At 46.5% G+C, this 25,521-nt stretch overlaps 1 protein-coding gene across 4 annotated transcripts in view; it reads left to right on the top strand.

Annotated features, from left to right (window-relative positions):
• The first annotated feature begins 2,036 nt into the window (after positions 1-2,036).
• The window catches only part of CHST11 (carbohydrate sulfotransferase 11), a 311,449-nt gene continuing 287,964 nt past the window's right edge, over positions 2,037-25,521 (top strand). Inside the window, exon 1 of one of the 4 annotated variants that reach the window (XM_084809649.1) lies at positions 2,037-2,401. In XM_084809649.1, coding sequence (XP_084665775.1) covers positions 2,299-2,401 — 103 coding nt within the window. In that variant the 5' untranslated portion in view covers positions 2,037-2,298. Of the gene's footprint in view, positions 2,417-20,354; positions 20,624-25,521 lie in introns of those variants that run through there. The other 3 variants (XM_084809648.1, XM_084809647.1, XM_084809650.1) reach the window with 3 other exon arrangements.

Consider the following 25,521-nt stretch of genomic DNA (forward strand, 5'->3'; position numbering starts at 1 on the left):
TCCTCCCCGGCCTGAATTTCGGCCGGGCGAGGCGGGAAGCCTCCCCCCCGGCCTGAATTTCAGCCGGGCCGAGGCGGGAAGCCTCCCTCCCCGGCCTGAACTTCGCGGGGGGACCAGCGAAGCGCCTCCCCCCCACCGCGAACGTCCTTCGAGGACAGGTAAGTGACTTTCGTCCACCCCTAGTTAAACGATGGAATTTGCTACCAGAAGACATAGTGATGGCCACCAATTTGGATGGTTTTAACAGGGTATTGGACAAATTCCTGGAGGAGAAGGCTATGAATGGCTACTAGTCCTGATGGCTATGTGCTACCTCCAGTATCAGAGGCAGTATGCCCATGTACACCAGCTGCTGGGGAACATGGGCAAGAGTCCTGCTTGTGGGTTTCCCGTGGGCAGCTGGTTGGCCACTGTGTGAACAGAATACTGGACTAGGTGGACCTTTGGTCTGACCCAGCAGGGCTCTTCTGATGTTCCTATGTTCTATGTGAATCTCCTCCAAACTCCCCCCTCTTTCTAGGCTGCATCTCTATGCAAGTTGACTTGGGAATGAAGCCTATTAATTCACAGTGGGGGAATTACTTTGGAATAAATATGTGCAAGATCAGCCTGCTTATTAGATAAGAGTCCTGGTAGGAAGACAACCATGTTCTCGCTTTTCATCCTCTGTTGGTCCAGAGGGCAGGACTAGAATCAACAAGTGGAAACTGCAGGGAAGCAGACTTTGGCTAAATATTAGAAGACACTTCTTAACAGCGGGAGCTGTTCAGCAGTAGTGGGTTCTCCTTCGCTGGCGGTATTTAAGCAGAAGCTGGATGGCCATCAGTGAGGGATGGTATAACTACACCCTGTAGTGCAGAGCCTGCATCGAGCAGAGGGTTGGACTAGATGCTCTCTGAGGACCCTTCTAACGCTACAATTTTACGATTCTGTCCTCAAGTGGCAGCCGTTCCACCGGGTTACCCAGTGGAGGCTGGTGGCCCCAATGTCAGTGGGAGAGCTCCTTCAGAGTTTGCATCTTGCACAGCTTTAGGGTTCTCTGCTTGAGAGTTCTGATTGACACCCAGAGCGCATTCACCGCCCCACCGACCCCGGAGCCTCCAGGCTGCCTGAACAGCTTCCATCCCAGCCGGTTGTTAGAAGAGCCGCGACTGTAAGAACTGGTGCCCGAGCTTGCGTTTGTCCTTCTCCCTCCCCCTCCGTTGTGCCTTGTGTATCATGTCTTTGCGATGGTAAACCTCGGGGCAGAGAGTAGAATACCAGCCTGTACCAGCAGAGTAAAAAAAGGTAAAGGTGTCCCCAACCAGTCGTGTCCGACTCTAGGGTGCGGTGCTCATCCCCGTTTCTAAGCCGAAGAGCCAGCGCTGTCCGAAGACGCTTCCGTGGTCATGTGGCCGGCATGACTGAACACTGAGGTGCACGGAACGCTGTTACCTTTCCCGCCAAGGCGGTACCTATTTATCTACTTGCAATTTCTTGCTTTCGAACTGCTAGGTTGGCAGGAGCTGGGACTGAAGACGGGAGCTCACTCCGTCACGCGGCACTCGGGTCTCGAACTGCTGACCTGCCGACCTTCCGGTCTGCAGTTCAGCGTCTTAACCACTAAGCCACCGTGGCCCCTGTACCAGCAGAGTACCAACCAACTAATCCCTGTAAGCCCGCCTGGGAACCTTTTCATTTTGGCTCGAGAGACGGATCGGCACGCTGCAAACAAATAATCGGATACACAACTTCGCCCCGCGAATTAATCAGGGGAGGGGGCTGCTTCCCCTCCGAAGGCGACTCGCTTGGCTCCTTCACCTCCGCCCGCGCTGCGTGCGGCGGCCGGCGCCGCCGCAGCATCCTTAGGCGCCCGACGCGGCGCCTTTAGGACCGCGAGGAACGCAGCGGGCCGCCGAGGGAAAGCGCTGGGCGCGACCACGTTCTCCAGCAGGGTGAGGCGGGCAGCGCGAGGAGCCGCCCGCCGCCCGCCGCCGAGGCCGTCCTCGCCTTCCGCCTCGCGCGCAGGGACTTCCTCTCCCGTCTCCCTCCCTCCGGTCGCGAGGCGAATGGTCGCTTCCAGGCGAGGACTCTCTGGCGGCCAAGCGAAGTAGCGCTCGCCAGCTGCTACCCGAGGCATCCTCCGGAGCGGCCGCGCAGGGAGGGGACCGCCGCCGCCAGCGAAGCGAGCCGGGCGCCGCGACTGCCGAGCGCGCGGCTCCGGCTGCTCCCGGCCGCCGAACTCCGGGGAAGCGCCCGCGCGGGGCTCGGGGCGCCGCCGGCCAGCCCCTCTCCCCGCCGCCCCGCCGGGGCGAAGCCATGAAGCAGGCGCTCCTGGAAGTGATGAGGATGAACAGGATCTGCAGGATGGCCCTGGTCACTTGCCTGGGATCCTTCGCGCTCGTCATCTTCTATTTCCAAAGTATGTTGCACCCAGGTAGGGCGGCGTTCCCCGGCTTCTCCTGCGGCGGCGGGCTGCCGTGGCGCGGAGGCGACGGCGTGGGGAGGCGGGCTGCCGCCGGCTCCAGGCGCGTGGAGCCCGGGCGGGCGGGCGAGCGCGCGCGCGCGCGCAGGGCTCTGGGCTGGGGCGCCCTTGCCGCCCCCGGCGGAGCGGGCTTCGAGCGGGCCACGGGGAGGGACGGGGCGGCGGGCGGCGGCGGAGAAGGCGCCGCAGCGTGGGAGGGCGGAGGGAGCGCCGGGAGGCTGGGGAGACGCGGCCGGGGGACTGGGCGAGGGCGAGGAGCGCCTGTCCGGGGAGCCGCCGGGCTGGAGACGGAGAGGTCCTCTGCGCGGCGAGGCTGGCGGCGAGGTCGAGCCCTGCCGGGGCGGCGGCCCGGCGGGACGATGGGAGGCTGGCCGCGGAGGAGAAGGGCTTTCCCCTCCCGCCGGCTTCGCCCTGCTGGCCATGTGCGGACAGGCGTTGGAGATCCCGGCGGCGCTGCTGCTGCTCTCGCTGCGGCGGCAGCACAGCAGCGGACAGCGTCGGGAGAGGCCCGGAGGCTCCGGATACGAATCGCCGTCCCTTGCCCCAGCCTTGCTCAATCCGGCGCCCTCCAGATGTTCGGTAAGACAACTCCTGCCAGCCTCGGCCAACCGGACGAATCCCAGTCGGGGATGCTAGGAGTTGCTTCCAACATCTGGAGGGCACCGGCTTGAAGGAACGCCGCTTTCCTCTCGCTCGCCTGCTGTGGGCAACGGGAACCCGCTCGCACCTTCTCCGAATCGACAGACGCTCCAGAGCGGGGGCGGGGGGGGGGGAATGCCTACACAGACAAGGGTTCTCCCCCCCCCCCTTTCTCATCCTCTGGCACGTTTCCCTTTCAAACTCTAATTGAATCATACACTGGAAATTAGACTAAGATAAAATCCAATATAAGCCCTACTTAGAGTAGACTCGCTGAAATGAATGGGGGCTCAAGTTAGTCACTAACTTAAACCCATTCATTTCAGTGGGTCTACTCTAAGTAGGATTTACATTGGATTTTACCCTAAAGCTCCAACCCTAAACGGTCTTGAAAGTTAACTCCATTCAAATCAAAAGTGCTTTTACTTCAGATATATTTAGGATGGGAACGTTAATGTGAAACAGTCATTTTTCTTTTAAAAAAGTAACGTGTGGGACAAAGGTGTCTTTCCTTCCCAGTCCAAAATGCACTTTGCTCCCATTGTATTTGGTTTCTGGTGCTCCCACTGCTTTTACTCTGCCTTGAAATTTACCCTGGGATAACTTACCATCCATAGCCTAGTTCTTGGAGTGCGTGAGGCAAGAATAGAAAAAAGCGCTGTAGAAGTAAGAAATAGTAATAGCATCCTTGAACACATGCCCTCCCAAGCGCCCTCTAACCACCTGGTCCGTCCCAGACAACGGGTTGAATCCAGTGGATTGGATCCAGTGTTAGTCTAACTTAAGCCCCCTTCAGTTCAAGGGGTATACTCTAAGTAGGACTAACCTTGGGTACAACCCAAGGTGGTAAAATAGGCAGAATGAACCACCACCTTGGGACGGGCTTGTGGGTGAAGATTCCAATTCCGGTTTAATTATTTGTGATTGAGGAAGTGGGCTGGGGAGGGGAATGGTGTGTAGTCATTCTGGATTTATATGGTGGGGTACAAAGGAGAAAAGTCATGTACCTTTAATGCAAAGTGCATCACTGCTCTCAAACAGGGCAGGAAAATCTTTAACCTCTCGTACTGAGGGAGAAGCGTGTTAAGGGGGCTGGGTGAGTGTTACAATCTTTTTGTTTCATGTAAAATATTTGCCTTGACTTGCCACCAATGGGGTTGTTTCGGTGTTAGTTTAACTTAAGTGCCATTCATTTCAAGGGGTCTACTCTGTGTAGGACTAAGGTTGGATACAAGCCCAGTGGGTTTGTTAGGGCCATTGCTTACGGAGGTTGGATCATTGAGTGTGTGTGTGTGAGAGAGGGAGAGGGAGAGAGATGGGGGTCTGAGAGGCTTCCTGCTACATCCATAGTATGAGATTAGGACTCAGAGCTTTCAGGTTGGGGTTATGTATAAATCCTGTCCTCTTCTCTAGCCTGGGCTACCTTAAGGGGCTCTCTTTTCCCCACTGGTGGATTCACAGAGAACAGGTGGAAATGAGCAGATGCTTCTGACTTCAGGGAGATCTCATGGTTTTTTTTGGGAGGGGGAGGATTCGTCTGGGACAAGCATAGCTAACAGATGGCCTGGTGCTTGGCTAGCATAGGCTTCTTCTCAGGAGGACCCTGTCCAGTGGAGGCTGGTGGCTCTGATGTCAGTGGGGCTGTGAATCCACTCTGGGTTTCAGCCAGAACCACTCAGAACTCTAAAGGAGCTATCCAAAGAGCAGCCCTCCTCTAGAGTTCTGACTGCTTCTGACCGAAACCCGGAGTGGATTCACTGCCTCACTGATATCAGAGCCACCATCTTCCACTGCCCTGCATGGGCCTTGGTTGCCTAATGGCTGGACTGGGGTGGGAGTTCTTGGATGTGAGCCCTACGGTCTGGCTGGGTGATCATAGTATGGCAGGGGCGTGGTTCCTCCCTCCCTCTGTCATCATCCCCGTGGTGGCTCTCAAAGTGTCCTCTGCTCTGTAGAAGGAAACTCCCCTTGCAACAACCAGCTAGTCTCTTCAGCTCAAGGCGGTGAGGACTGGAGCTCATGACTGCATGTAGATGCACATCTAAAATTACCACCTTTTGGCCTGATGTCAGGGAGCCCTGTTCATGCCATGAGGTGGAATTGTACTGAGGAGTAGCAGAATATGTGCAAGTGATGAGATCCAAACGTGGCAACTGGAGGACTTAAAAAAAAAAAGAAAAAAAGTTGAAGCCATGCATCTGGAGATCTAAGTCAGCCTTCCCCAACCTGGTGCTCTCCAGATGTGTTGGACTACAGCTCCCAGCCAGCATGGCTGGGGATGCTGGGAGTTATAGTCCAACACATCTGGAGGGCGCCAGGTTGAGGAAGGCTGATCTAGACTATTGCTTATAAAACTGAACACTGGGGCACTTTCCAGACAAGATTTAAGCTTGTCAAAATCTTGTTGCTTTCAAAAGGGGAGGGAGAGCTAAGCAGATGCTTAATTTTCTTCTGCTGAAAGCAATAGACTTTTAAAATGCTTACCTGTGTCTCAGCCCTAGCAGAGCACAATCCTGTTCATGTTTACATAGAAGTAAGTCCCACTGCCTGCTGAACTGAATCCAATGGGTTGTTTCCATGTTAGGTCTACTTAGAGTAGACCCATTAAAACAAATGGGACAACTTCGTCATGGCTAACTTAAGTTCCATTAATTTCAATGGGCCTATTCTAAGTAGGACTAACACTGGATACAACAACTCTATGTGTGCTCGCTCAGAAGCATTTCAGCATCTCCACTGTTTATGCATGTGTGCAATTTCTTTTGAACCTGCATTTCTGAAACATTTGTGATGGTTCAACTGTATGTTTTTGTACTTGCTATCTGCAAATGTAAGATTCAGGAAAAACGGTTTTCCAGCATCTCACAGGCAACCTCTCTTCCCTCCACCCCAAATCATCCTAGACACATTTCAGGTGTGTGTTTCTAGGCCCCTTCCATTAGTTGTGGGGGTGTGATTGGTTTTCCTGCTAACAATAAGGATAAAAAGGATGTTTGGGAGAAAGACCTCACTTTTTCATTTGCTGTCTGCAGACTTCTGCTCCAGTCTTTCTCCCCCAATGTGCTACATAGAGGAATTTAGTAGAGAGATCTTTGCCTCTTGCCAAGTGTCAATTTCACCCAGCTGATAAGTTTCACCAATTGTTCCTACAGGGACAGTGAAACAAACAAATCACATTTTAAAATATAAGAAAATTGTTCTTGCTCTGTCTGGATGTGATAGCTAATTGAAAACCTTTGCAGAATTACATTGGTCAGCTAGCTCTGTAGATGGATTTTGGCCCTAGAGGGGTAACTTGAAAATGCAGATCCAGAATGCAGTATAATGGAACGTTCTTCCAAATATATGTTCTTAGGAAAACACAATTTAACAATCTGGGCAATAATGTGTGTGAGATGATTTGGGTGGCAATTGCATACCATTATGGAAGTTGAAGTTCATTTTCACCATCCTTAAATCTGATATTGCAGCTTGGTAAATAAAATAAATAAATCCTTGAGTGGTCTTGCTTGCATTATAGCTCTGGGTGCTTCTCAAACAGAGCAGCTGAACAGAATTGGGATAACCTCTCTCTTATAAAGTCTAGCGACTACTGGACAGGTTGCTAGCCACAGACAAAATGAAAGCTGCAATTCAAAACATTACAAAGGAGTAAAGCCCCGTTGGACACAATGGAACTTACTTCATACTAAACATGCATATGATTGCACTGTGGACTATTTAGGGCCATAACAGACATTGCTGTAAATCTCTATCTAGCAGCAATCTCTTTCCCACTCATTCCTACTCTAGAGTAGGTGCAGGGATCTAATCCAGATTGAGACCGGGAGGGGGGGGGGCGTTTTTAAGATCCAGAGCAGGCCCTTGTGCCTAGAGTAAAAATGGAAAAAAAAAATAGCATTTTTTAGTTGCTAGATAGATATTTAATGTCTGTTTTGGCCCTTAGGATCAAGGTGTAAACAAATGTCCTTAAGTCCAAACCCAGCTAGTAGAGCAGGGACAGGGAGCCTCTGGCCAATAGCCTCCCCTTTGCTTCCTTCATCCCCTGTGCAGTGATTAGTCTTTAAAAAAGCATCCGTTGTGGCCAGTGGAGGCTTTTAGGAGCCTAACTGCTGCCTGTGTGTGCGTGTATGAGCAGTGATGTAGTGATAAATATTGAAGTGCAGGTGCTCATCATTGCCATCCCCATAGCCATGCCCCCAAGGAGAGTCCCATACTTCAGGCAGCTGTGCTGATCTATATCAACAAGCCACTTCTAGCAGTTTTCATCTGTGCTAGGAGCAGGTCTTTTGTAAAGCTGATGAGCTTAATGGTCCATTTAGGACCAAGCCATCCCCAAAATACTTTCCATTACAACAAGGAACAATATACTGTTGCAGGGAAAATGTATTTCCCATTTACTGGGAGGATTGCAGCTAAGCCCAACTGGAAGAGGGAATTCTAAGGGAGGTGACAGATGGCATCAGCGTCCCTGGTAAAAAAAGTGCTGGTGCTGTGTCACTGGGAGCCCTGGCTTTGCTACACCACTGTATGTGAGAATGCGTGTGTGTTTGTGTATGAAACAGTGTGTGGCGGGGCTCTGCCTACTAGTTTCAACCCACACAGTTTTTGCGGGGGGGGGGGGGGCAGCAATGTCTGTCATGCATCCCCTGGAAGGTTCCTAAAAGGGCCCTTGGGCCGCAGAAAGTTCCCAACCCTGTAGTAGTAGATGAGTAGATTGGTGTATGGGGTTAAAAAAGGCCTCATCCCCAGCAAAATTAAACCTGGAACCACATCTGCTGACATTATTACTTGTTATCATTTCCTGTGTGGTCTTCTCCACTTTCAGTTCTGTGCTTCTTGGCTCAGGGGCTTCTCTCTTTTGCTTACACTACTATGTAAAGGTTCGTGTCTATTGATTGCACAATAGAAAGGCAGCCTGGTCCAGAAGTGGGCATACTTAAGCCTTTGGGAACACTTTGGGTTCCCCCCCTCCCTTGAACCTCAGGATCCTCTGGCTGTTTGTGGCTGTTTCTCCTCTTTAGATGACCTGTTGGCCATGAGTGTGTCTGAATCTTGGCAGGGAAAAGCAGTAGACTCTAAGCAGAGTTGTGGGGTGAATGTGCACATGTCACGGCTGAAGGTTAGCTCTTTTAATTCATGAGAATATATTAATTTGTGAGCATGTTGAGCATTTGTGCTTTGAGCGGGTTGTGCCATGTTGAGGCAGCTGATCTAGTTTGCAGTCTGATGGTGCCAAATGTTGCTGGCATGCTTTCTTTTTGCATCTCTTAGCACCACAAAATGCTACCTAATTTGCCTGGTTAATTGTATCGCCTTTCTGATCCCATCTGTGTTTAGAGTTGTCAGTTCTTCCGGGCCAATGCAAATTAGTATTGCATCTTTCAGTGTTTGCGTGTTAAGATTCAGTACCTTCAGTTCTATCTCTCATTTGTGACTTAAGCCGGTGTTTTATGCCAAAACGTTTCACATTTTTAAAACCCACATAAATTCTCATTTATTTATTTATTTATTTATTTATTTATTTATTTTCAACTGGATTTGTGATTGCTGGTTGTTTGTTTGGAGTGGTGTGTCATGCACATCATATCACCTACGTAGCAGTTTATGAGAATGGTAGTTCATGACTAAATTGGCCTTCGGGGGTAATGGGATGCATGTACCCCTGGAATCAACCCCCCTTGCATTATATGTGGGACTTCTTTTGTGTCTCTCAGGAGGTGTGTCTAGCATGATTTCTCCCCTCTGCCACTTCATTCTGGCCTGTGGTTCTCTCATTTGAGCATGTGCATGCACTCCTTTTGGGGAGGGGTATATATGTGCTCTCCTTTTTGGGGAGTGTGTATGTCCATTTGTCAGATTCTGCTTCAAGTTTTTTATTCTTGACCCCATGTGAATATAACATCTCTCTGGGGAGGGGGAAATGGGGAAGCCACGTGGGAGTAGGCTAGCAATCTCTTATGTGGTTTCCCCAATCCTTCTCCCCAGAGAAGCCCACCCATCCAGTGAAGCCATCCATATAAACCAAGATATACGAACTTAGGTCTTCTCTTCTAAGTGCAGTGCAGGGCTACACTAGTTCTCTTAAAAGTAGACAGTCTAGTGCCCCTCATAAGTTTTGGACTATGTCTTCCATCAGACCCAGCCAGCATGACTAATGGTCAGATATTACGGGAGTTGTCATCCAGAATATCTGGAGGGCACCTGGTTGGCTACCCCTCTCTTAAATCATGTGTATTCAGAAAGCAATGAGAGGCAAAAGTTTTTATCTAATCTGAAGAGAAACTAGCGGATAATGCTTCAACAGTTGTACAGTGCAGGGGTGGGCAACTTGTGGCCAAAACACCTGGAGGGCCACAACTCCCATCATGCCTCACCATTGGCTAAGCTGGTTAGGGCTGATGGGAGGTGTAGGCCAAAACGTCTGCAGGGCCACATGTTATCCACACCTGGAATAGTGCTTTTAAGAATCCAGAGCCCTTCACACCCATAATCTAGATCAGGGGTAGGCAACCCATTGCCCTCCAGATGTTTTGGACTACAACTCCCATAATCCCTGACGGTTGGCCATGCTGGCTGGGGCTGATAGGGGACGAACTCCAAAACATTTGGAGGGCACCAGGTTGCCTATCCCTGATCTAGATTTAATCTCAAGGCAAGTCAATTTAATCTCAAGGCAATTTAATCTCAAGGCAATTCTGTTCCATATGGGAGGATGGGAGGACTGAGGCAGAGAGAGAGAGAGAGAGAGAGAGTGGCTTGCCTAAGGCCACTGAATGAGTTCATTGCAGGTATGAGATTTGAACCAGGGATAGTGGGAGCTTTCTGACTTGCAACTCCATCTCTTTTTAGCCACTACATTGCTCCAGCTATAGATGGTTTTGGAACAAACCCTATACACTTTCTGCATGTTGGCTATATCCAGAATAGAGTTGGATTATGAGGCTGAGGTGCCAAAGTACTCTAGGGGGTCTGACAGACCATAACAGGGAGAAGAAATTGGATTAATTCTCATTAGTTTACCTCTTGCTTTAATTTGGGATCTTCATTAGGACGAATGGAGCCGCTTTTTTTTTTAGGTCAGCACTGATGCAATCAGCGTTGTTCTCTTCTTCCCTACGTTATGGCATTGACTTCATCTGGGAAGAAGGGCAGGGTGCTGTGATTGGTTTGGTTCCATGAAATCTAATCTCACGGTTATCTGGTTGCAATCTGCATGGAAGTGTAATAAGGGACATGGCTGCCATTAAAAAGCTAAATGGCATGAAGTGATAGTTATCAGGTGATTAAGCTTAAGCTGTCCCAGCCACATCCTGTTGATAATGGTGGGTTTCTTTTGCGATAAGAAGCCTCTTGTCTTTGAGAGCTGAATTATGCTGGCCATTTTGCTCAAACAAGCCACCAAAATGATTAATTGCAGCTATCTCAGCAAGAAACATGGTTGTGTCATGCTGCTCAGCGCAGAGTTGTAACTCTAATCAAGCGGAAGTCCGCTAGCAGGGGATTAAATAAATGCTTGGTGTGGAACTACATTTGAAATACCTTTGTTGCTCCACTGAATGGTGTCCCACTCTCTTAATCCTTCCGGCCTTTCTGGAGACCAAGGACCTACGTTTGTACATTCCTTCTCTATTTGTTTCTCTCTCTGTATGTTTCCATTAAGAAGTTTGGGTTGGAAGCCTCAGATCCTAGAACAGCCTACCCCAACCTGGTGCTCTCCAGATGTTTTGGACAGCAACTCCCATCAGCCACTATCCGCATGGCCAATAGACACAGGTGGTGGGATTTACAGTCCAAAATATCTGGAGGGCATCAGGCTGGGGAAGGCTGCTTTAGAAGATGGAAGGCCAGCCACCAATATCCTATGGGCAGTATCCAGTGGGGCTGCTGCACCTACACCACTGACACAGTGCTAGCGTAAGCGACCTCTAACACAATGCTAATAGCTGGTTTTCCATTGGATACTGCCGTTAGGTTCCAACACCAAATCAATCCCAAATTCACTGTTAATGTCAGCATGAGGCATGGATGCTGCCCCCCGCAGATATTAGTCGCTCCTTCATGCCAGGGTCCCAATCCAGATTAGGCTTCCTGCGCTCTGTGTTTGTGGGGGGAAACCCTTGTCTTGCACTTGAGGTAGGCTGACCATATTTCCTTGAGACAAAAACGGGATATTGGGATGACAAAAACGGGACAGGGTTTTTATTACAGCGGAGAGTTCTGCTGTAATAAAAGAATAGTAACAGACTGTTGAACAGAAATATGAGTCTGAAAAGTCCAAATCAAACTGAATGTAGGGCAGAAAGAATCTCTATGGGCGGAATGATGGTAGAAATAACAGTAAGACTCACCCTCCTGGCTCCCACACGCTGAGTGGGGCTTAGCGACCGCCTCTTGAATTCCCCGCCACTGCAGACAAGCAAGGGGGCGGCGTCTGACTGTCGCTAGCTCAAGAAGCCTGGCCCTGACTGGATAAAGTAAATGGAACTTCCTCTTTCATCACACTAGTGGTTTTACTGCACGCATTGATTAGCAGAGAGCCTTATGATAAACGCATTCAGATTTTTTTTTTTTTTACAAAAGATTAAAAATGGGACAAAATTGACATTTATATTAAAACGACGGGACGGTCAGGAAATATGAAAAAAATGGTACTGTCCCATTTAAAACAGTACGTATGGTCAGCCTAACTTGAGGGCAAACCTCATGATTAACATAACATGTAGTTTAAACCAGTGGAGGCTGGAGACTCCGATGTCAGTGAGGTGGTGAATCTCCTCCAGGTTTCAGTCAGAACCAGTCAAAACTCTAATGAGCTATCCAAGGTTCTGACTGGTTCTGACTGAAACCCAAGTTCTGACCGGAACCCAGAGCAGACTCACTGCCCCACTGACATTGGAGCCATCAGCCTCTGCTGGTTTAAAGGCAGTGAAGGCTGTAGAAGATAGGAAATGATGCAGATCTGGAAAGCAGCCCCTTGGCCTGGTCTCTGGAGAGGCTGTGGAATGAGCGTGTCATGGAAGGGGATTCCCAGCCCAGCGTCTCTTTGAGAAAACTCCATGGGTTCCTGATGGAAACTGAGGAGAACCCTGTGGAATTTCCTACAGATTACGTGGATTGTTCTGTGTAGCAGAGCAGGGCCTGGGTCTCTCCTGCTCTACCACACTCTTTAAGTGTACAGTGCCTGACCAGCTTCCAGTTTTCTCCCCCCCTCCAAACTGCTGTGCCAAACTTGCCAGCAGTCTTGATGCCCATCAGCCCCATTCCATTTCATTGGCATTCCGTTTTATGGATTATTTTTCCAGCCAGGGCCTGGAAAAACTGAATCACACATTTATGCCTAATGCCGGTATGTACGGTAATACTTCAAGTGACTCCAGCTGGATTGACCGGCGCGAGCCAGGCTAACTCTTCAGACGGTCTTGCTCTTCAGACGTTTGAAATGCCTTGAGATCCCTTCTAGGAGGAAGGTTTCTATATAAATGTAAAAGACGTTACTGTGATTATTTTAGCATACTTGAAACTTCCCTGGGAACAAATGACCCCCAAATCCATTTCTGAAAAGTCACCATGGGAGAGAGCTTCGCAAAACGCCTTTCAGTGTAAAATGGGGTACTGAATATCAGGCAGTAAAACTGTGAGAAAGCTGGAGAGGTGTATAGTGATTGCACCAGTCCGGCCTTCCTCAGCTGCACGCCCTCTGGATGGGTGGGACTACAGCTCCCATTTTCCCCAGGCTGCATGGCTGGTGGTGAACAGGGGCATTGAGCAGGGGGTTGGACTCGATGGCCTTGTAGGCCCCTTCCAACCCTACTATTCTATGATTCTATGAACCACATCTGGAGGGTGCTGGGTTGGGACTAGATAATGCTTTATGTGTCTTCGTGGCAATACTTTGCGTGCCTGCCTGTCTATTGATAGTTGTATGTACATGCTGTCTGTCTTGGTTTAAATCAGGGGTGCAGAGCCTCCATGCCATTCCAGCCCTCCTGAGTTCCCCAGCTGCTCCCTGCCTCTTTCCCGCAGTCATATCCCTTTCCCTTGTTTGGTGGCTTCCTGGCTTTTGTGCAGTTTTTCCCCATTCTGAAAGGTTGAAATGCCCTTCCTAAGGCTTGGTTACTGGCAGAAAGAGCTGTAAGATAAAATAGACTGGTATTTTTGGCCCCATCCCTTTTGCCTTTCGTCCCACCAGCCACTGGAGTGCAGCCCCTGAGAGTTTCTCTGAAATGGAATTTGGTACTCAGGCGAAAAAAACTTTTAAAACTCTAGCTTATTTTAATGGGAATATAAAGAATGCGCCTAGCTAAACAAGTGAAGCTTGCTTTTCAAGTCTGGCTGTTTTAACGCCTGCCCTTGCCTTTTTTCTTTCAAGTCTTGTCTAGTGTTTCCTTCTAATCCCCTTTAAATTGGCATGGCTAAAACTGTGCTGGACATTCATGCTGATCCATTGGTAGACTTCTCTGCTGGTAGGGTTAATTCTTCTGCTGCAAGACAGAAGCCCTGTTCAGTTGACTGAATTAATGGCCAGTGGATTGGGTGGGGTTGGGATTGTACCTACTGGCTCTTCCCTCTCCTCTCCTCTCCTCTCCTCTCCTCTCCTCTCCTCTCCTCTCCTCTCCTCTCATTTCATTTATTACATTTCTAAAACACCCAATAGCCAAAGCTTTCTGGATGGTTCACAGCATGATAAAACACTTCAGCATTCAGAAATTTAAAATAGTTTGAAAACAAGTTCAAAACAATTGACAAAACTGCCAGGCATTCTCCCTACCTTCTGTGTAGGGCCTAAGCATGTCAGTGCTGTTCATGAGGTTGGATGAAGTCGAGGTTGAGGACGGTGCTGATGGTCATGATACCCCCTGACAGCATGATACCCTGCCATGTACACTTATTAACTATGGATTTGATCAACTGAGTAGGGTTATAATGGGAACTAGAGCCCACCAATTACATACAATGAATTGACTACAGAGGAAGACACTTATCAAAAAAGACCATGCAATAAAGCAGACCGATTCTGTGGTCTGAATACTTCTAGCTGTTACCTTTCATCCTGTGTTTTGAGCTCAAAAACTGAAATGTTGCTGCTTATATTTTGATAGTGAGCAAACTCTAAAAGAATTGTTTATTAACCTGCATATTATATTATATAGGTTAATATATTATTATATTTATTAGTGTGCGTTTCCAGCAGCAACAGAAGTAAGTCCAATTTTTTTTTTTTAAACCCCAAACTTCTATTTCAGCCCTCCCCAACCTGGTGCCCTCCACATGTTTTGGACAACAATGCCCATCAGCCCCAGCCACCATGGCCAATGGTATGGAATGCTGGTAGTTGTCTAAAACATCTGGAGTGCACCAGGCTGGGGAAGGCGGCTCTCTTTTGTGTACATTGTTTGAATAGCTAAGGCTGAGATCCTGTAGCCACTTATGTAGGAGTAAGTTCCATTGAACTCAGTGAGACTTACTTCTGAGTAGACATGTATAGGATTGCTCTTTTCATGTATAATTAGTCTAAATAGCCCAAAGACCAAGTTGCCAGGACAGTGGTACCCAGAAATTAAGACAAGTTCATAAAGCATTTCACTAGCTCTCTCTCTCTTTTAAATTGGATAGCATAACACTGGAGACTATAGGGTTGGTTTCCTGGATTTGCTTTGATATATCAGATTGTTCACTTTGAAATTATATATCACAGATACAATGTAATTCATTCTGTTAAATATATTTTCTTTCCCTCCAGAAAAAGTTATATCTCATTGAAGTCTTGGGGACAAGCTGGTACAGAACGCAGCGACTTGCCTGATTAAAGGCAGCCGCCAGCGAGATCACATCACTCCAGTGCTGAAGGAGTTGCACTGGTTACCAGTTGTTTTCCGGGCCAAATTCAAGGTGTTGTTTTTGACCTTTAAAACCCTATATGGTTCCGGCCCAGCCTATATCAAGGAGCGTCTCCAGCAACACTAGACAGGCCGCTTAACAAGATCAGCCTCGAATGGCCTTCTGTCTGTCCCATCGGCCAGGACAGCTAGACTGGTGGGGACGAGGGAGACGGCCTTCTCTGTGGTGGCCCCCACTTTGTGGAACTCCCTCCCTAGGGAACTCCGCCATGCCCCTCTTTAATGAGCTTCCGCCACGCATTAAAAACGTGGTTGTTCAGGCAGGCATTTGGGGTAGGTTAGGGTATTTTTAGAAAATGATGTTTTTATTGTACAATTTTATTGTTTTAAACTGTTTTATTATGTACTTGTACATCGCCCAAGTATGGCTGGGTGATCAGCCTGATGGGAGAATAATAAATCTAATAAATAAATAAATTGCAATTAAAAAGGGAGGGGGAGAGATTATTTTATATGGTAAAAATGAAATGGGACCCATTTTGTAAGCTGGTGTTAAAGGAGGGGGCTAGCTTTTTAGAAGCTGAAGATTACTGTGTCAGGGCATGGTGGCATGCTGCAAGAGAACCGCCAGTATTCTACAAGAAATAAATCAAGGCTGCAGTCGTATGCACACTTGCACAGGAGAAAATCCCATTGAAAAGAGGGAGACTTCTAGGTAAACATGCATAGGATTGCACTGTAAGTTATAGCAGAGGTTCCTGTGAGCCCCAAATATTATTCTTATCCTGCTTTTCCTCCAAGGAGCTCAGGACAGAATGGCCTGGTTGTCAGTGTCATTGAATCGTGGATTTTCATTACGTGTGAAGCCTGTACAATGGTTTAACTATGGGTTCTTAACCACAACAACCCAGGAGGAGAACACATGGTTTGTTGTAGGGTTGTGAACTCTGGGTTGTTTGTGGTTAACAAACCATACTCAACCCATAGAGCCTGTTCACACAACACAACAATCCAGAGTATGGGGTTGTTAGCGCAGCTGGGTTCACACGACACAACAATCCACGATTCAACAACAACCCATGATTTAACGGCAACCCATACTCAACCCATACTCTGGGTTGTCGTATTGTGTGAACCCAGTCATACTCTGGGTTATTATTACATTTGAACCAGGTCTATATACACCTCCCACATATCATACAACAGCCCTGTGAGGTAGGTGTCATGGAAGAAGGCCAATAAGTGAGCTTCGTGGCTGAGCAGGGATGTGATCCTGGATCTCCCCAGTCCTAGGCCGACATCTCAACCACTATGCTGCACCAGCTGTCCACCAAGGAAGCTGCCTGCTGTAACTCTGCATGGTTTATCACTCTGGCTTTGCCTCCTTCCAGTCAGTTTCTGATAGTGACAGGCAACTTCTGATGTAGCTCCATGTCGGATGAGATTGGAACGTTCAGTTCCTCCCCAAATAAGGGATGAAGCAGAATTACTCACACTTTGATGAAGCTGCCTGTTGCATCTGGGCTGATTGGAAGGAGGCACCCCCAGTTCAGTGACTCTAGCAGAAACAAAGAAGGTGGCTGGAATCCTGATCAGTGGTGCAGCTAAGTAATTTTAGACACTAGATTTAATGGTCTTATCGGGGGCCCTTTAGAATTCCTATATCTTTAGTTGTGAAGCACGCAACTAACATTTCTCTTACAACTACTTCTTTCCTGATGTTAGAGCAAAATAAACTGTTTGCCAACCATGACTGAAAAAAAATAATGCTCTCAGCATGTCTAGTTTTGCATTTTAAATTTACTTAAATTACAGCACTGTCATGAGTATATGAATAAAACTGAACTTCTGCTGGCCTGATCTTAATTATATTTAGTTGGGAATAAACATGATTTTGGTGTAGAAAATAAGATGAGCATAAGAAGAGCCATGGTGGACCAGGGGTCCATCTAGTCCAGCATTCTGTTCACACAGTGGCCAACCAGCTGCCCACGGGAAACCCACAAGCAGGACATGAGTGCAACAGCGCCCTCCCGTCCATGTTCCCCAGCAACTGGTGTACATAGGCCTACTGCCTCTGAGGAAGAAGATGACAACTCATCCCTCTGGTATTTCTGGAAATGTTGGTACCACCCAGGGTAATTTTCCACTAACTTTCAGATGGTAGGAACACCCATTACTCTATAATTACAGTTTCCACAAGGCAAAATGTATATGTTTTATTTTTTATGGGTCAAAAACTGCTAACTCTCATTAGTATAGGTATTTGTTAAACACCTTATAAATAGCAAGGAAGCTTTATGCTGACTTTTATAATATTAAAACACTGTACATTAAACTTGTCATGATTTGGCTCAAACCTCATTTTTTCCAAGACACAAACTTTCCTATAGCTTTAAACATTTCCCCTTTTTTATTCCTAGGAATAAGTTAGACCAGCCTCCCCCAACCTGTTGCCCTCCAGATGTGTTAGACTACAATTCCTAGCATCCCCCAGCTGCATGATTTGCATCATGTATCCCATTTCAACAACAACAACAACAATAATAATTGACCTTGTTGTTGTTGTTCAGTCGTTAATTTCTTGTCTTCTTGGGGTGAGCATGTTTTTTCTGAATGTTTAAATTGTTTCTTTGACTTGTTTAGCAGGGCAACAGAATGGTTTATCTACTAGTTGCTGTTGTTGTTAGAAGCAGTTCAGAGAAGTGGAAGAAATCATATCCGTGTTATGTCTCCCAAACTGTGCACTGCAGAATTTTGAGTTGTTTTCTGAGTTGCTCTGTCTCTTTCTCTGTCTGTGAGACTGGTTTGTTTTGTCCTTGTGCAAATGTCATTATAATACGATCACCGTTTCTTCTGCAAGCCATTGGGATTGAAGCCATATGTATTATTTATCAACTTGAAGGGAACTCATATCTAAGTTGAGGGATGGTGCTTGGGGAAGGAATGCAAAATAATAGAAAGAGGGGACTGGTTTATTTTTAGTTTTTGGATACACTTGCTTAAGGCCTGTATTTTCCTTTTGTGTAATGACAAACATTGTTCTCAATTAAGATGAGTTACTAATTGGATTTCCTCTGTTGTAGGAAATGCCAAACATTGGACAATACATTTTCCCATCATGGCTGTAGGTGAGAAGCCAGCATGTAGAGTGTGCTTTCAAAATAGAGAACTAAATACATGTTAACTCTGAACTAAATTTAGTTGTGGCTGAATCCCGTTGAAAGTGATGGAGCTTAAATAATTGTGACTAGTTCATGTCATTAGTTTTAATAGGAATTAGTAATGACTAACTTGAGCTGGATTAGGGTATTTTGTGGGTTTGGTGAAGCAAAGAGCACTCATTTGGAGTCGAGAATCGGCCTTTTATTCTTCCTCCTGTACGAACCTGCCCATGATGTATGATCTTCATAATCAGTGATGATACTGAGCTAGAGGAACAAAGGGTCTGAGTCTGTATAAGGGAGCTTCCTCTATGTGCACTTGTCCTGGATACGGACCATGAGAGTCAGCAAATATTTGCTTATGATGTTAATAATTGAGGCATATAGCCAAATACACCTTTTAAAACATGGGTGGGCAACACGCGCCTGTAGGCCACATATGCCACCCCCCTGGCTGTTTTTGTGGCCCCCGCTGCCTTGTCGCTGCCAAATCTGCTGCAGCAGCAGCAAAAAAGCCGCAATTTTCCTTTAAAACAACTTTTTACCATGCAGCATCGCATCTCCTGGAAGCCTCCCAGGAGGGTGATTTTGCTTCCCAACAATGTGAGTGTTCCCAACATGTCTTCTTTTAAAGGGAACTCATCACTTTTTTGCCACTGCACTGCCACATTTTGGTAGGAAAGTTGGCAGTGTGGCAGCAGTTTCAGTGGCAATGGGGAGGGGGCAGCCCCTGGTGGGTTCCGGGCTGAAGAAATTGGCCCACCCCTGTTTTAAACTCTTATCAGTTATATAGGGGCTGACAAAGCAAAGCCTGTTAAATTTGTTACACGAAGCCACTTCATGGTAGTTATATAAGCTGCTTCACTTCCTGTGCTGTGAAGTGTCCACGTCAGATCTTGAAGTGCTTAAGGGTGCAATCCTATCTAGATAGGCGGCTGCCTCCGAACTTGGAGGCAACCGCCTATCCAATGCAGGGCAGGAGAAGCATGGAGGAGATCGTTCCCTCCACGCTTCTTCTGCCCCGCATTTTTGGCTAGACAGATTGCAGCTGTCTAGCCGCAGGAGCACGGAGTGGGGAGGGAGGCTGCTGTACAACACATTGGATGTATCGTACAGGTATTTCCGCCCTCCCCACCCTGGAACGCCCCCAGGCACACCCCTTTTTCGGCTGCTTTGTGCTCCTCTTGCGAGTTTGGAGCTGTTCTGCATTGCCTCCGAGGCAGCACAGAAGTGGGGGGAGGTCGGTTCTCCAGGAACCGACCTTGGAGCATGGGCTTCGAGGTTGGTTCCCGGAAAACCAGATATCCTGTGGCTGTCTAGCTGCTGTCTAGCAGCCATAGGATTGTTCCCTCCGTGATTCTATGAAGGCTGGATGTGCCCAATCTCGTCTGCTCTTGGCTGCTAAGCAGGGTCAGCCCTGGTTAGTACTTGGATGGGAGACTGCCTGGGAATCAGGCCTCCTGCACTGAGCAGGGGGTTGGACTCGATGGTCTTGTAGGCCCCTTCCAACCCTATGATCGTATGATTCTGTAAGCCAGTGGTGTTACTCATGAGCTTAAAACCAACGATCCGATCCTGCTGGCATCCTGGTGCCCTGATGTACTGGTCTGCAATTACCATAACTCCCAGCCAACATGACCAATGCTAAGGGATGGTGGGAGTTGTAGTCCAAAACATATGTAGGGTGCCAGATTGCCTATCCCCAGGCTATAGCCTTTTATCCCCTTTGAAGGCCATTAAATTAAGCCGATGCTACAACAGCGACTCTCTCTCTCTCTCTCTCTCCCTCCCTCTCTCTCTGTGTGCGTTGTTATAATTGGGGTGGTTTACAGAGGTCAGTCCTAGTTTACAGAGGTCAGTCCTCTATTTGAAGTGCTTCCACCCTCATCAGTAGCTGTGCTTGTCTGGTTTTATGTAAATCTATGTCCTCTTGTCTCTCAAAAGTGGCCATCCTAATTGTTAGCAAAGAGCAATGAACTCAGCACTGAGTGAATCTAAACAAAGCTGTGGAAGGCTCTCCGGAGTCCAGGGAGCGTGCAGTGACAGCTCCAGGTTTCTGAGGGCCCCTGGGCAAGGCACCGTCAATGGGCCGCCTCCCTCAGTGAGTCTTCCTTCTCACTGCCATTGTCACTCAACTGCTGTTGCTCCTCATCCTCTTTCTCTTCACTGCTACCACTTGCTTGCTTGGCAAAGAGCCAGGGAGCAAGTAGGCTGCTCCTCCTTCTCACCACCACCGTCGTCTGAGCCAGAGCGAGAGGCAGGTGCAGTGGTGAAGAGGACGAGGAAGTCCAGTGTGCGCTTGTCAGTGGGCCTTGGTGGGGTGTTGGCCTTTGGCAGGTTCCTAGCCACGCCTACCTTTGAGGCCGGCCCTGGAGCGTGTGTGTGTATGTGAGGATAGATGAGCTTCAGAGGATGTCTTGCCCCAAAGCCCTCAACTGAATTTTAGAGGGTGTCTTGCCAAGAGCCCCCCTAAACCTGGAGCCAGTACTGGGAATACAGATTGCCATATAAAAGAGGTGGGGTGAGTAAGACCACTAAGTCCAGAGTCTAAAATTTCACAACTGGGCTCCTTGCTCTTTTTAATTTGGTCAGTTTATAGATGCGATTATGCTGTTTGCCTCCCTGTTTGTCTTGGCACTTGAGTGTTGAGGCTTAATGAACAAATGAATCCAAGATTCAATTCTTTTGTCAGATTAATGTTTGTAGTCCTTCTGGCTTGCTGTGCAAACAGTGTCTCTCTTGCTCGCAGCCAAAACAAGCCTTCCTGCATCATTATGATGGTTTGTAAACAGTTCTCGTTGTTACTAAAATGAGTAATCTCTTCACAGAATACAAAGGCAGCAACCATATATATAACAGCACAGCTACTGATGAGGGTGGAAGCTGAAACGTTTAGCTTACAATATATTTTTAATACCCTGTTGTTAGTCTCCCTCTCTCTCTATGCGCAAGCCAGAAGGAATATATATATAAAAGAAATAAGACTGCAAAAATGTGTGGAGAGATCTGTATATGTACATAAAATAAAAGGACCCAAGTAGTACTTTAAAAAAAATGTGTGAGAGAAAAGAAATCAAATTTCCCTTGGTTCAATTCTCAGAACATTACTACTCAATGAGAAGCTCCATCCTACCTGAAATGCTAAGATGCAGCTGATCTTCACCATTTTGTTTACCTTAGTGTAAGGGCATGGGCCCCCCAATCCAGATTGGGACTGCTGCACATGGGTTTAAAACTTTCCACCAATTCACTTTTGCCCCCAAATTTGCCCTCCCTGCCCATGGGGGCTTAAAAGGGGAGGGGAAAAACTCCATTGGCACCAATGGATTTTTTCTCTCTTTTTTAAAGTTCTTGCAGTGGCTGGGTGGGGAGGTTTAAACTTCCCCTACTCCCACATCGTGGTCCTGATCTGGATCAGGTGCTCCACACTTATTCTAAGGTAAACAAAACTGTGAGGATCAGCTGCATGCTATGTATTTAACAGTATGTAGTTTAGCCTGCAGTCTGTGCAAGCAGTATGTTTATTGAGCAGTCCATGGATGCAAATGAGTACTCATCCCACAACTGTTCTCTTACAACGATGGGTTGGAATTTCAGTCCCTTCTTCCATTATTTAGGATATTAGACCATGGGCTCCTTGGATCTTTGGTTTTGCCAACTTTGGGGGGCATTGAGCAACACATGGTGTACTTAAGCATGGGTTCCATTCTTCCTTGAATTCTGTTGTTATAAAGAAAGGGATGATTTACTACAAATTACGATCCTATGCATATTTCCCTGCAAATAGGGTGGCCATGTGTCCTACCTCACAGGGACAGTCCTCCATTTGAGGGGATCCTTTGCTTTTTCAAGGGCTCTCCAGTTTAAAGATAAAGGGCCATGAGGAGGCAGCACCATGCCTGAGGGCCCCCTGTCACTGGCCCTGCTTACTGCCTTCATGTCCTGCTTGTGGGCTTCCCATTGGGCATGTGGTTGGCCACTGTGGAAAACAGGATGCTGGATCACATGGACCTTTGGTCTGGTAGTCCAGCAGAGCTGCTCTTATGTTCTTTGTGTTCATTTGTGAATGCCTGCTATTTCTGCTGTAATATGTATTCATAATGGATGAGTTGGAACTAGGCTTAGACCTATTGAAATAAATGGGATTTAAATTTGTCATGTCTACCTATTAACTACCAAACCATGTTCCAGGTTTTGTTGTTGACATACAAAGCCCTAAACGACTCAGGATTAGGATACCTGGCTGAGTGCCTTCCCCTATATATCCCCAGCCGACCTCTGAGGATCTTACAGGAGGCCTTATTGGTTGTTCTGTGGCCAATGGGATGTCACCAGGTCTGCACATAAGCGGCCCTTCTCGGTGGTGGCACCCACTCTTTGGGAATCCTCTCCCGCATGTAGTTGGAGAGGCAGAAAGGGTGGCTAGTTTTAAACACCTCTTGAAAACACACTTGTTCACACAGGCTTTCCCTGACCTTTGAGGGACTCAGCTACTACCCTGCTCTATTGTTTATGGTGCTATAATATTTTTAATGTTTTTAAATTGTAGTATTTTATCTTATTTTTATATTGTGAACTGCTTGGAGATTTTAATATAGTAAGTGGCATATAATAATAGCCATTATTATTACTACTACTACTACTACTACTACTGTTATTAACTTAAATCCCACTGATTGCAGTGGGTCTACTCTGTAAGACTAAGTCAGGATCCAAGCCAGTGTATTTTATATTCACTAGCCATCTCGCTTCTCTCCCTGTTTTTAGGGTTGTCATTTGCTATTTGGAGGTCATGCGTGTCTCTTAACAACTCTGCAGCAACAAAAGTTGCTGCTGTGGCTTCTCCCATCCCTGGTCCGTCTACCTGTCCTCACTGCCTACCTGATGTAGAGCAAAATTCAAGTCCTCTTTCCTCCAGTGGGTGAGAGGGACGAGGTTGGTGGAAAACATAGTTGCATCTTCTTTCAGTGCTGCAGAGCTGTGCAGAGATTTGGGCGTGATCTTTAGGCTACAACTTTGCAACCCAGTCTCCAGTGGTGGTTGTGTGAAGTGCCTTTAAGAAAAGGTGTCCAGTTCAAATGGAACATCTGTGCACCAAATGAATATTTTAAAACCATTCTTGGAGGGAGGGAAATAAAAAGGAAGACTAAGGAAGCCAGCCATGCTGACTGAGGGATGCTGGGAGTTGTAGGACTTTTTCTGTCTAAACATGCGTAGGATTGTGCCTTAATTCCCATAAGGAGGAATGAGAAGCAAGTCTCCAAAAATCCATTAGCGTAAGCAACAACTTAAGGTGTTTTCCCTGTTACTCTCATTTGCAGCCAAGCTACAAACGATGCAGGATGTATTTATGTCCTTTGGTTTTCTGCCATCATTCAGTAATGATGTTTCTTCACAGTTGAATGGCAAAGCTTAGCTATACGTACTAGACTAATTGGAAAAAGTGAACAGTATCCTGAGACAGAATGTCTCAAGGCTCTGTGAGCATATTTTGTGAGGTGGTTGCATGAAAAGAACAGGAATGGCACCATGATCATGCAAAGAATTATTCTTAGTGCAGTGTGTGTGTACACAGATACATACATGGGGTTTGAACACTTTGTATAAGATGGCATTCACATGAGCACTTAATTGCACAGCGCTTTGCTCCAATTACTTCAATTATTGGCTTCCTTGCTAGTGCTACTTCAGTATAAAAGAAAAAAAAAGTAAGAAACCAACTAATTATCCTGACTCCTCCCATCCATGTGGAACAGGAGCTGACTAATTAAAGGGCAATTCATTGTGAATCTCCAGCCACACTGAACAGGATGCAATAAAACTGGCTGAACCTGCAAGGAGGAAGCTTTTAATTAAAGTTGTAGGGAGCCTTTACCGATTGGGACTTACCTGTAGGTAGGGATAGGGGAGAAATTCATTCAGTTTGCATTTTAATATGAACTTACCTATTTTGCAGTTTTGAACCACTATGCAAACCAGAAGTCTACTTTTCTTTGAAATTTGCACTTCCCCAAATTGTGCAATGGAGCTCTCCAGTCAAAAAATCAATGTAACAACATTCAAATGCATTATATTAAAACTGTTTGCACAAAATGTGTATATTAGGCAAAAATATACAAAAATGTATGCATTAGGAAAAATGCACAAATATTTATGAATATTTATGTAAACATAAAAAAAATCCAAGTTCAGGATAAACTTAACATGACACTGGAGAAAGTCTCAAAGTTAGAGATGAGTTGATCTTAAGTTTGGAAAAATGAGAAACTGAGAGGAATTGAAATTGATAAATTTGTCCATCCCAATCTATGAGTGACCATTACAGAAATCTTGGCCATGGGGAGGTAAATTACTGGATAAAATAGTACTATGTTAAGTTCTGTAAGATACCACTGTTTTAATTCCACTTCCAGCTAACTTCAGAAAGACAGTGTCTCAGGATCGCTAAACAGCTTTTGTGTGGGAACAGCTATACAGAAATAAATTTATGGATAATAAATCTAATTAAAGAGACCTCTTGTTATCTTGACAGGTTCCTACTTCCTGTCTGTATCTGGACCCATAGAGATGTGGCTTTTCTGATGCTGAGAAGGACTCAGTTATTCTACACTAAACACAATTACTTTATAAACAGATGCTTTTAGATTATCTTTTAAACATTTATTAACACCAAGCAAGTATATTTAAGACAATTATAAAAAGAAAGTGATACCATAGCATTTGTTGACAAAGTTTACAATAGGCAAAGAAAACAAGACAATGCACAGCATATACATTGCAAACGCAGATTTCTGCCAGCAGAGATGACTCTGCCAGGAGCAACCCCACCCAGTACTCTCCCTTCACTTTTATAGTTTTACACTGGCACATATGTGATGTGATTGATTACTGTACTCTGATTGGCTACTGCACTCTTTTAACCTTGCCTCTTCATATTTATTCATATTGGATAACATTTTGTTTTTACTTGTACAGTTCTAAACAACTTCCCCGACTTGTCCTTTGTGGTATTGACCTGTCTAGGACACGAACCTTATCAAGCAAGAATGTTTCTCGTACTCTTCTGTTGTCCCCAGGTTAAGCTTCCTGCCAGTAACAGGTCAAAAATAAACTTTGGTTCAGGCAGCCATTTTAGCTATGCCTCTTTGATATGCCTGAAATGACCATTGCCTTAAAATTGCCTACATAGCCATTGTCTCAGTACCCTTCATTATATCAAACTTACCTGACGCAAAGGCCTTTGGTTAACTTAGGGAAAGCTATTTTATGAAACTGCTTGGCCAATGCAAAGAATAGAGAAACATTATCTGTATTTTAATTAGTTTCTCAAGCTCATCCTTTTTGGCAATGAGATAAAAAGGCATAAGCTAGGTTACTGAACAGGGAGGATATAACTGGAATATTCATAATTGAA

This window comes from Heloderma suspectum, chromosome 7 (assembly GCF_057233095.1).
Source record: "Heloderma suspectum isolate Gila_16-S chromosome 7, 16-S_ref, whole genome shotgun sequence".
NCBI classification, from domain to species: Eukaryota; Metazoa; Chordata; class Lepidosauria; order Squamata; family Helodermatidae; genus Heloderma; species Heloderma suspectum.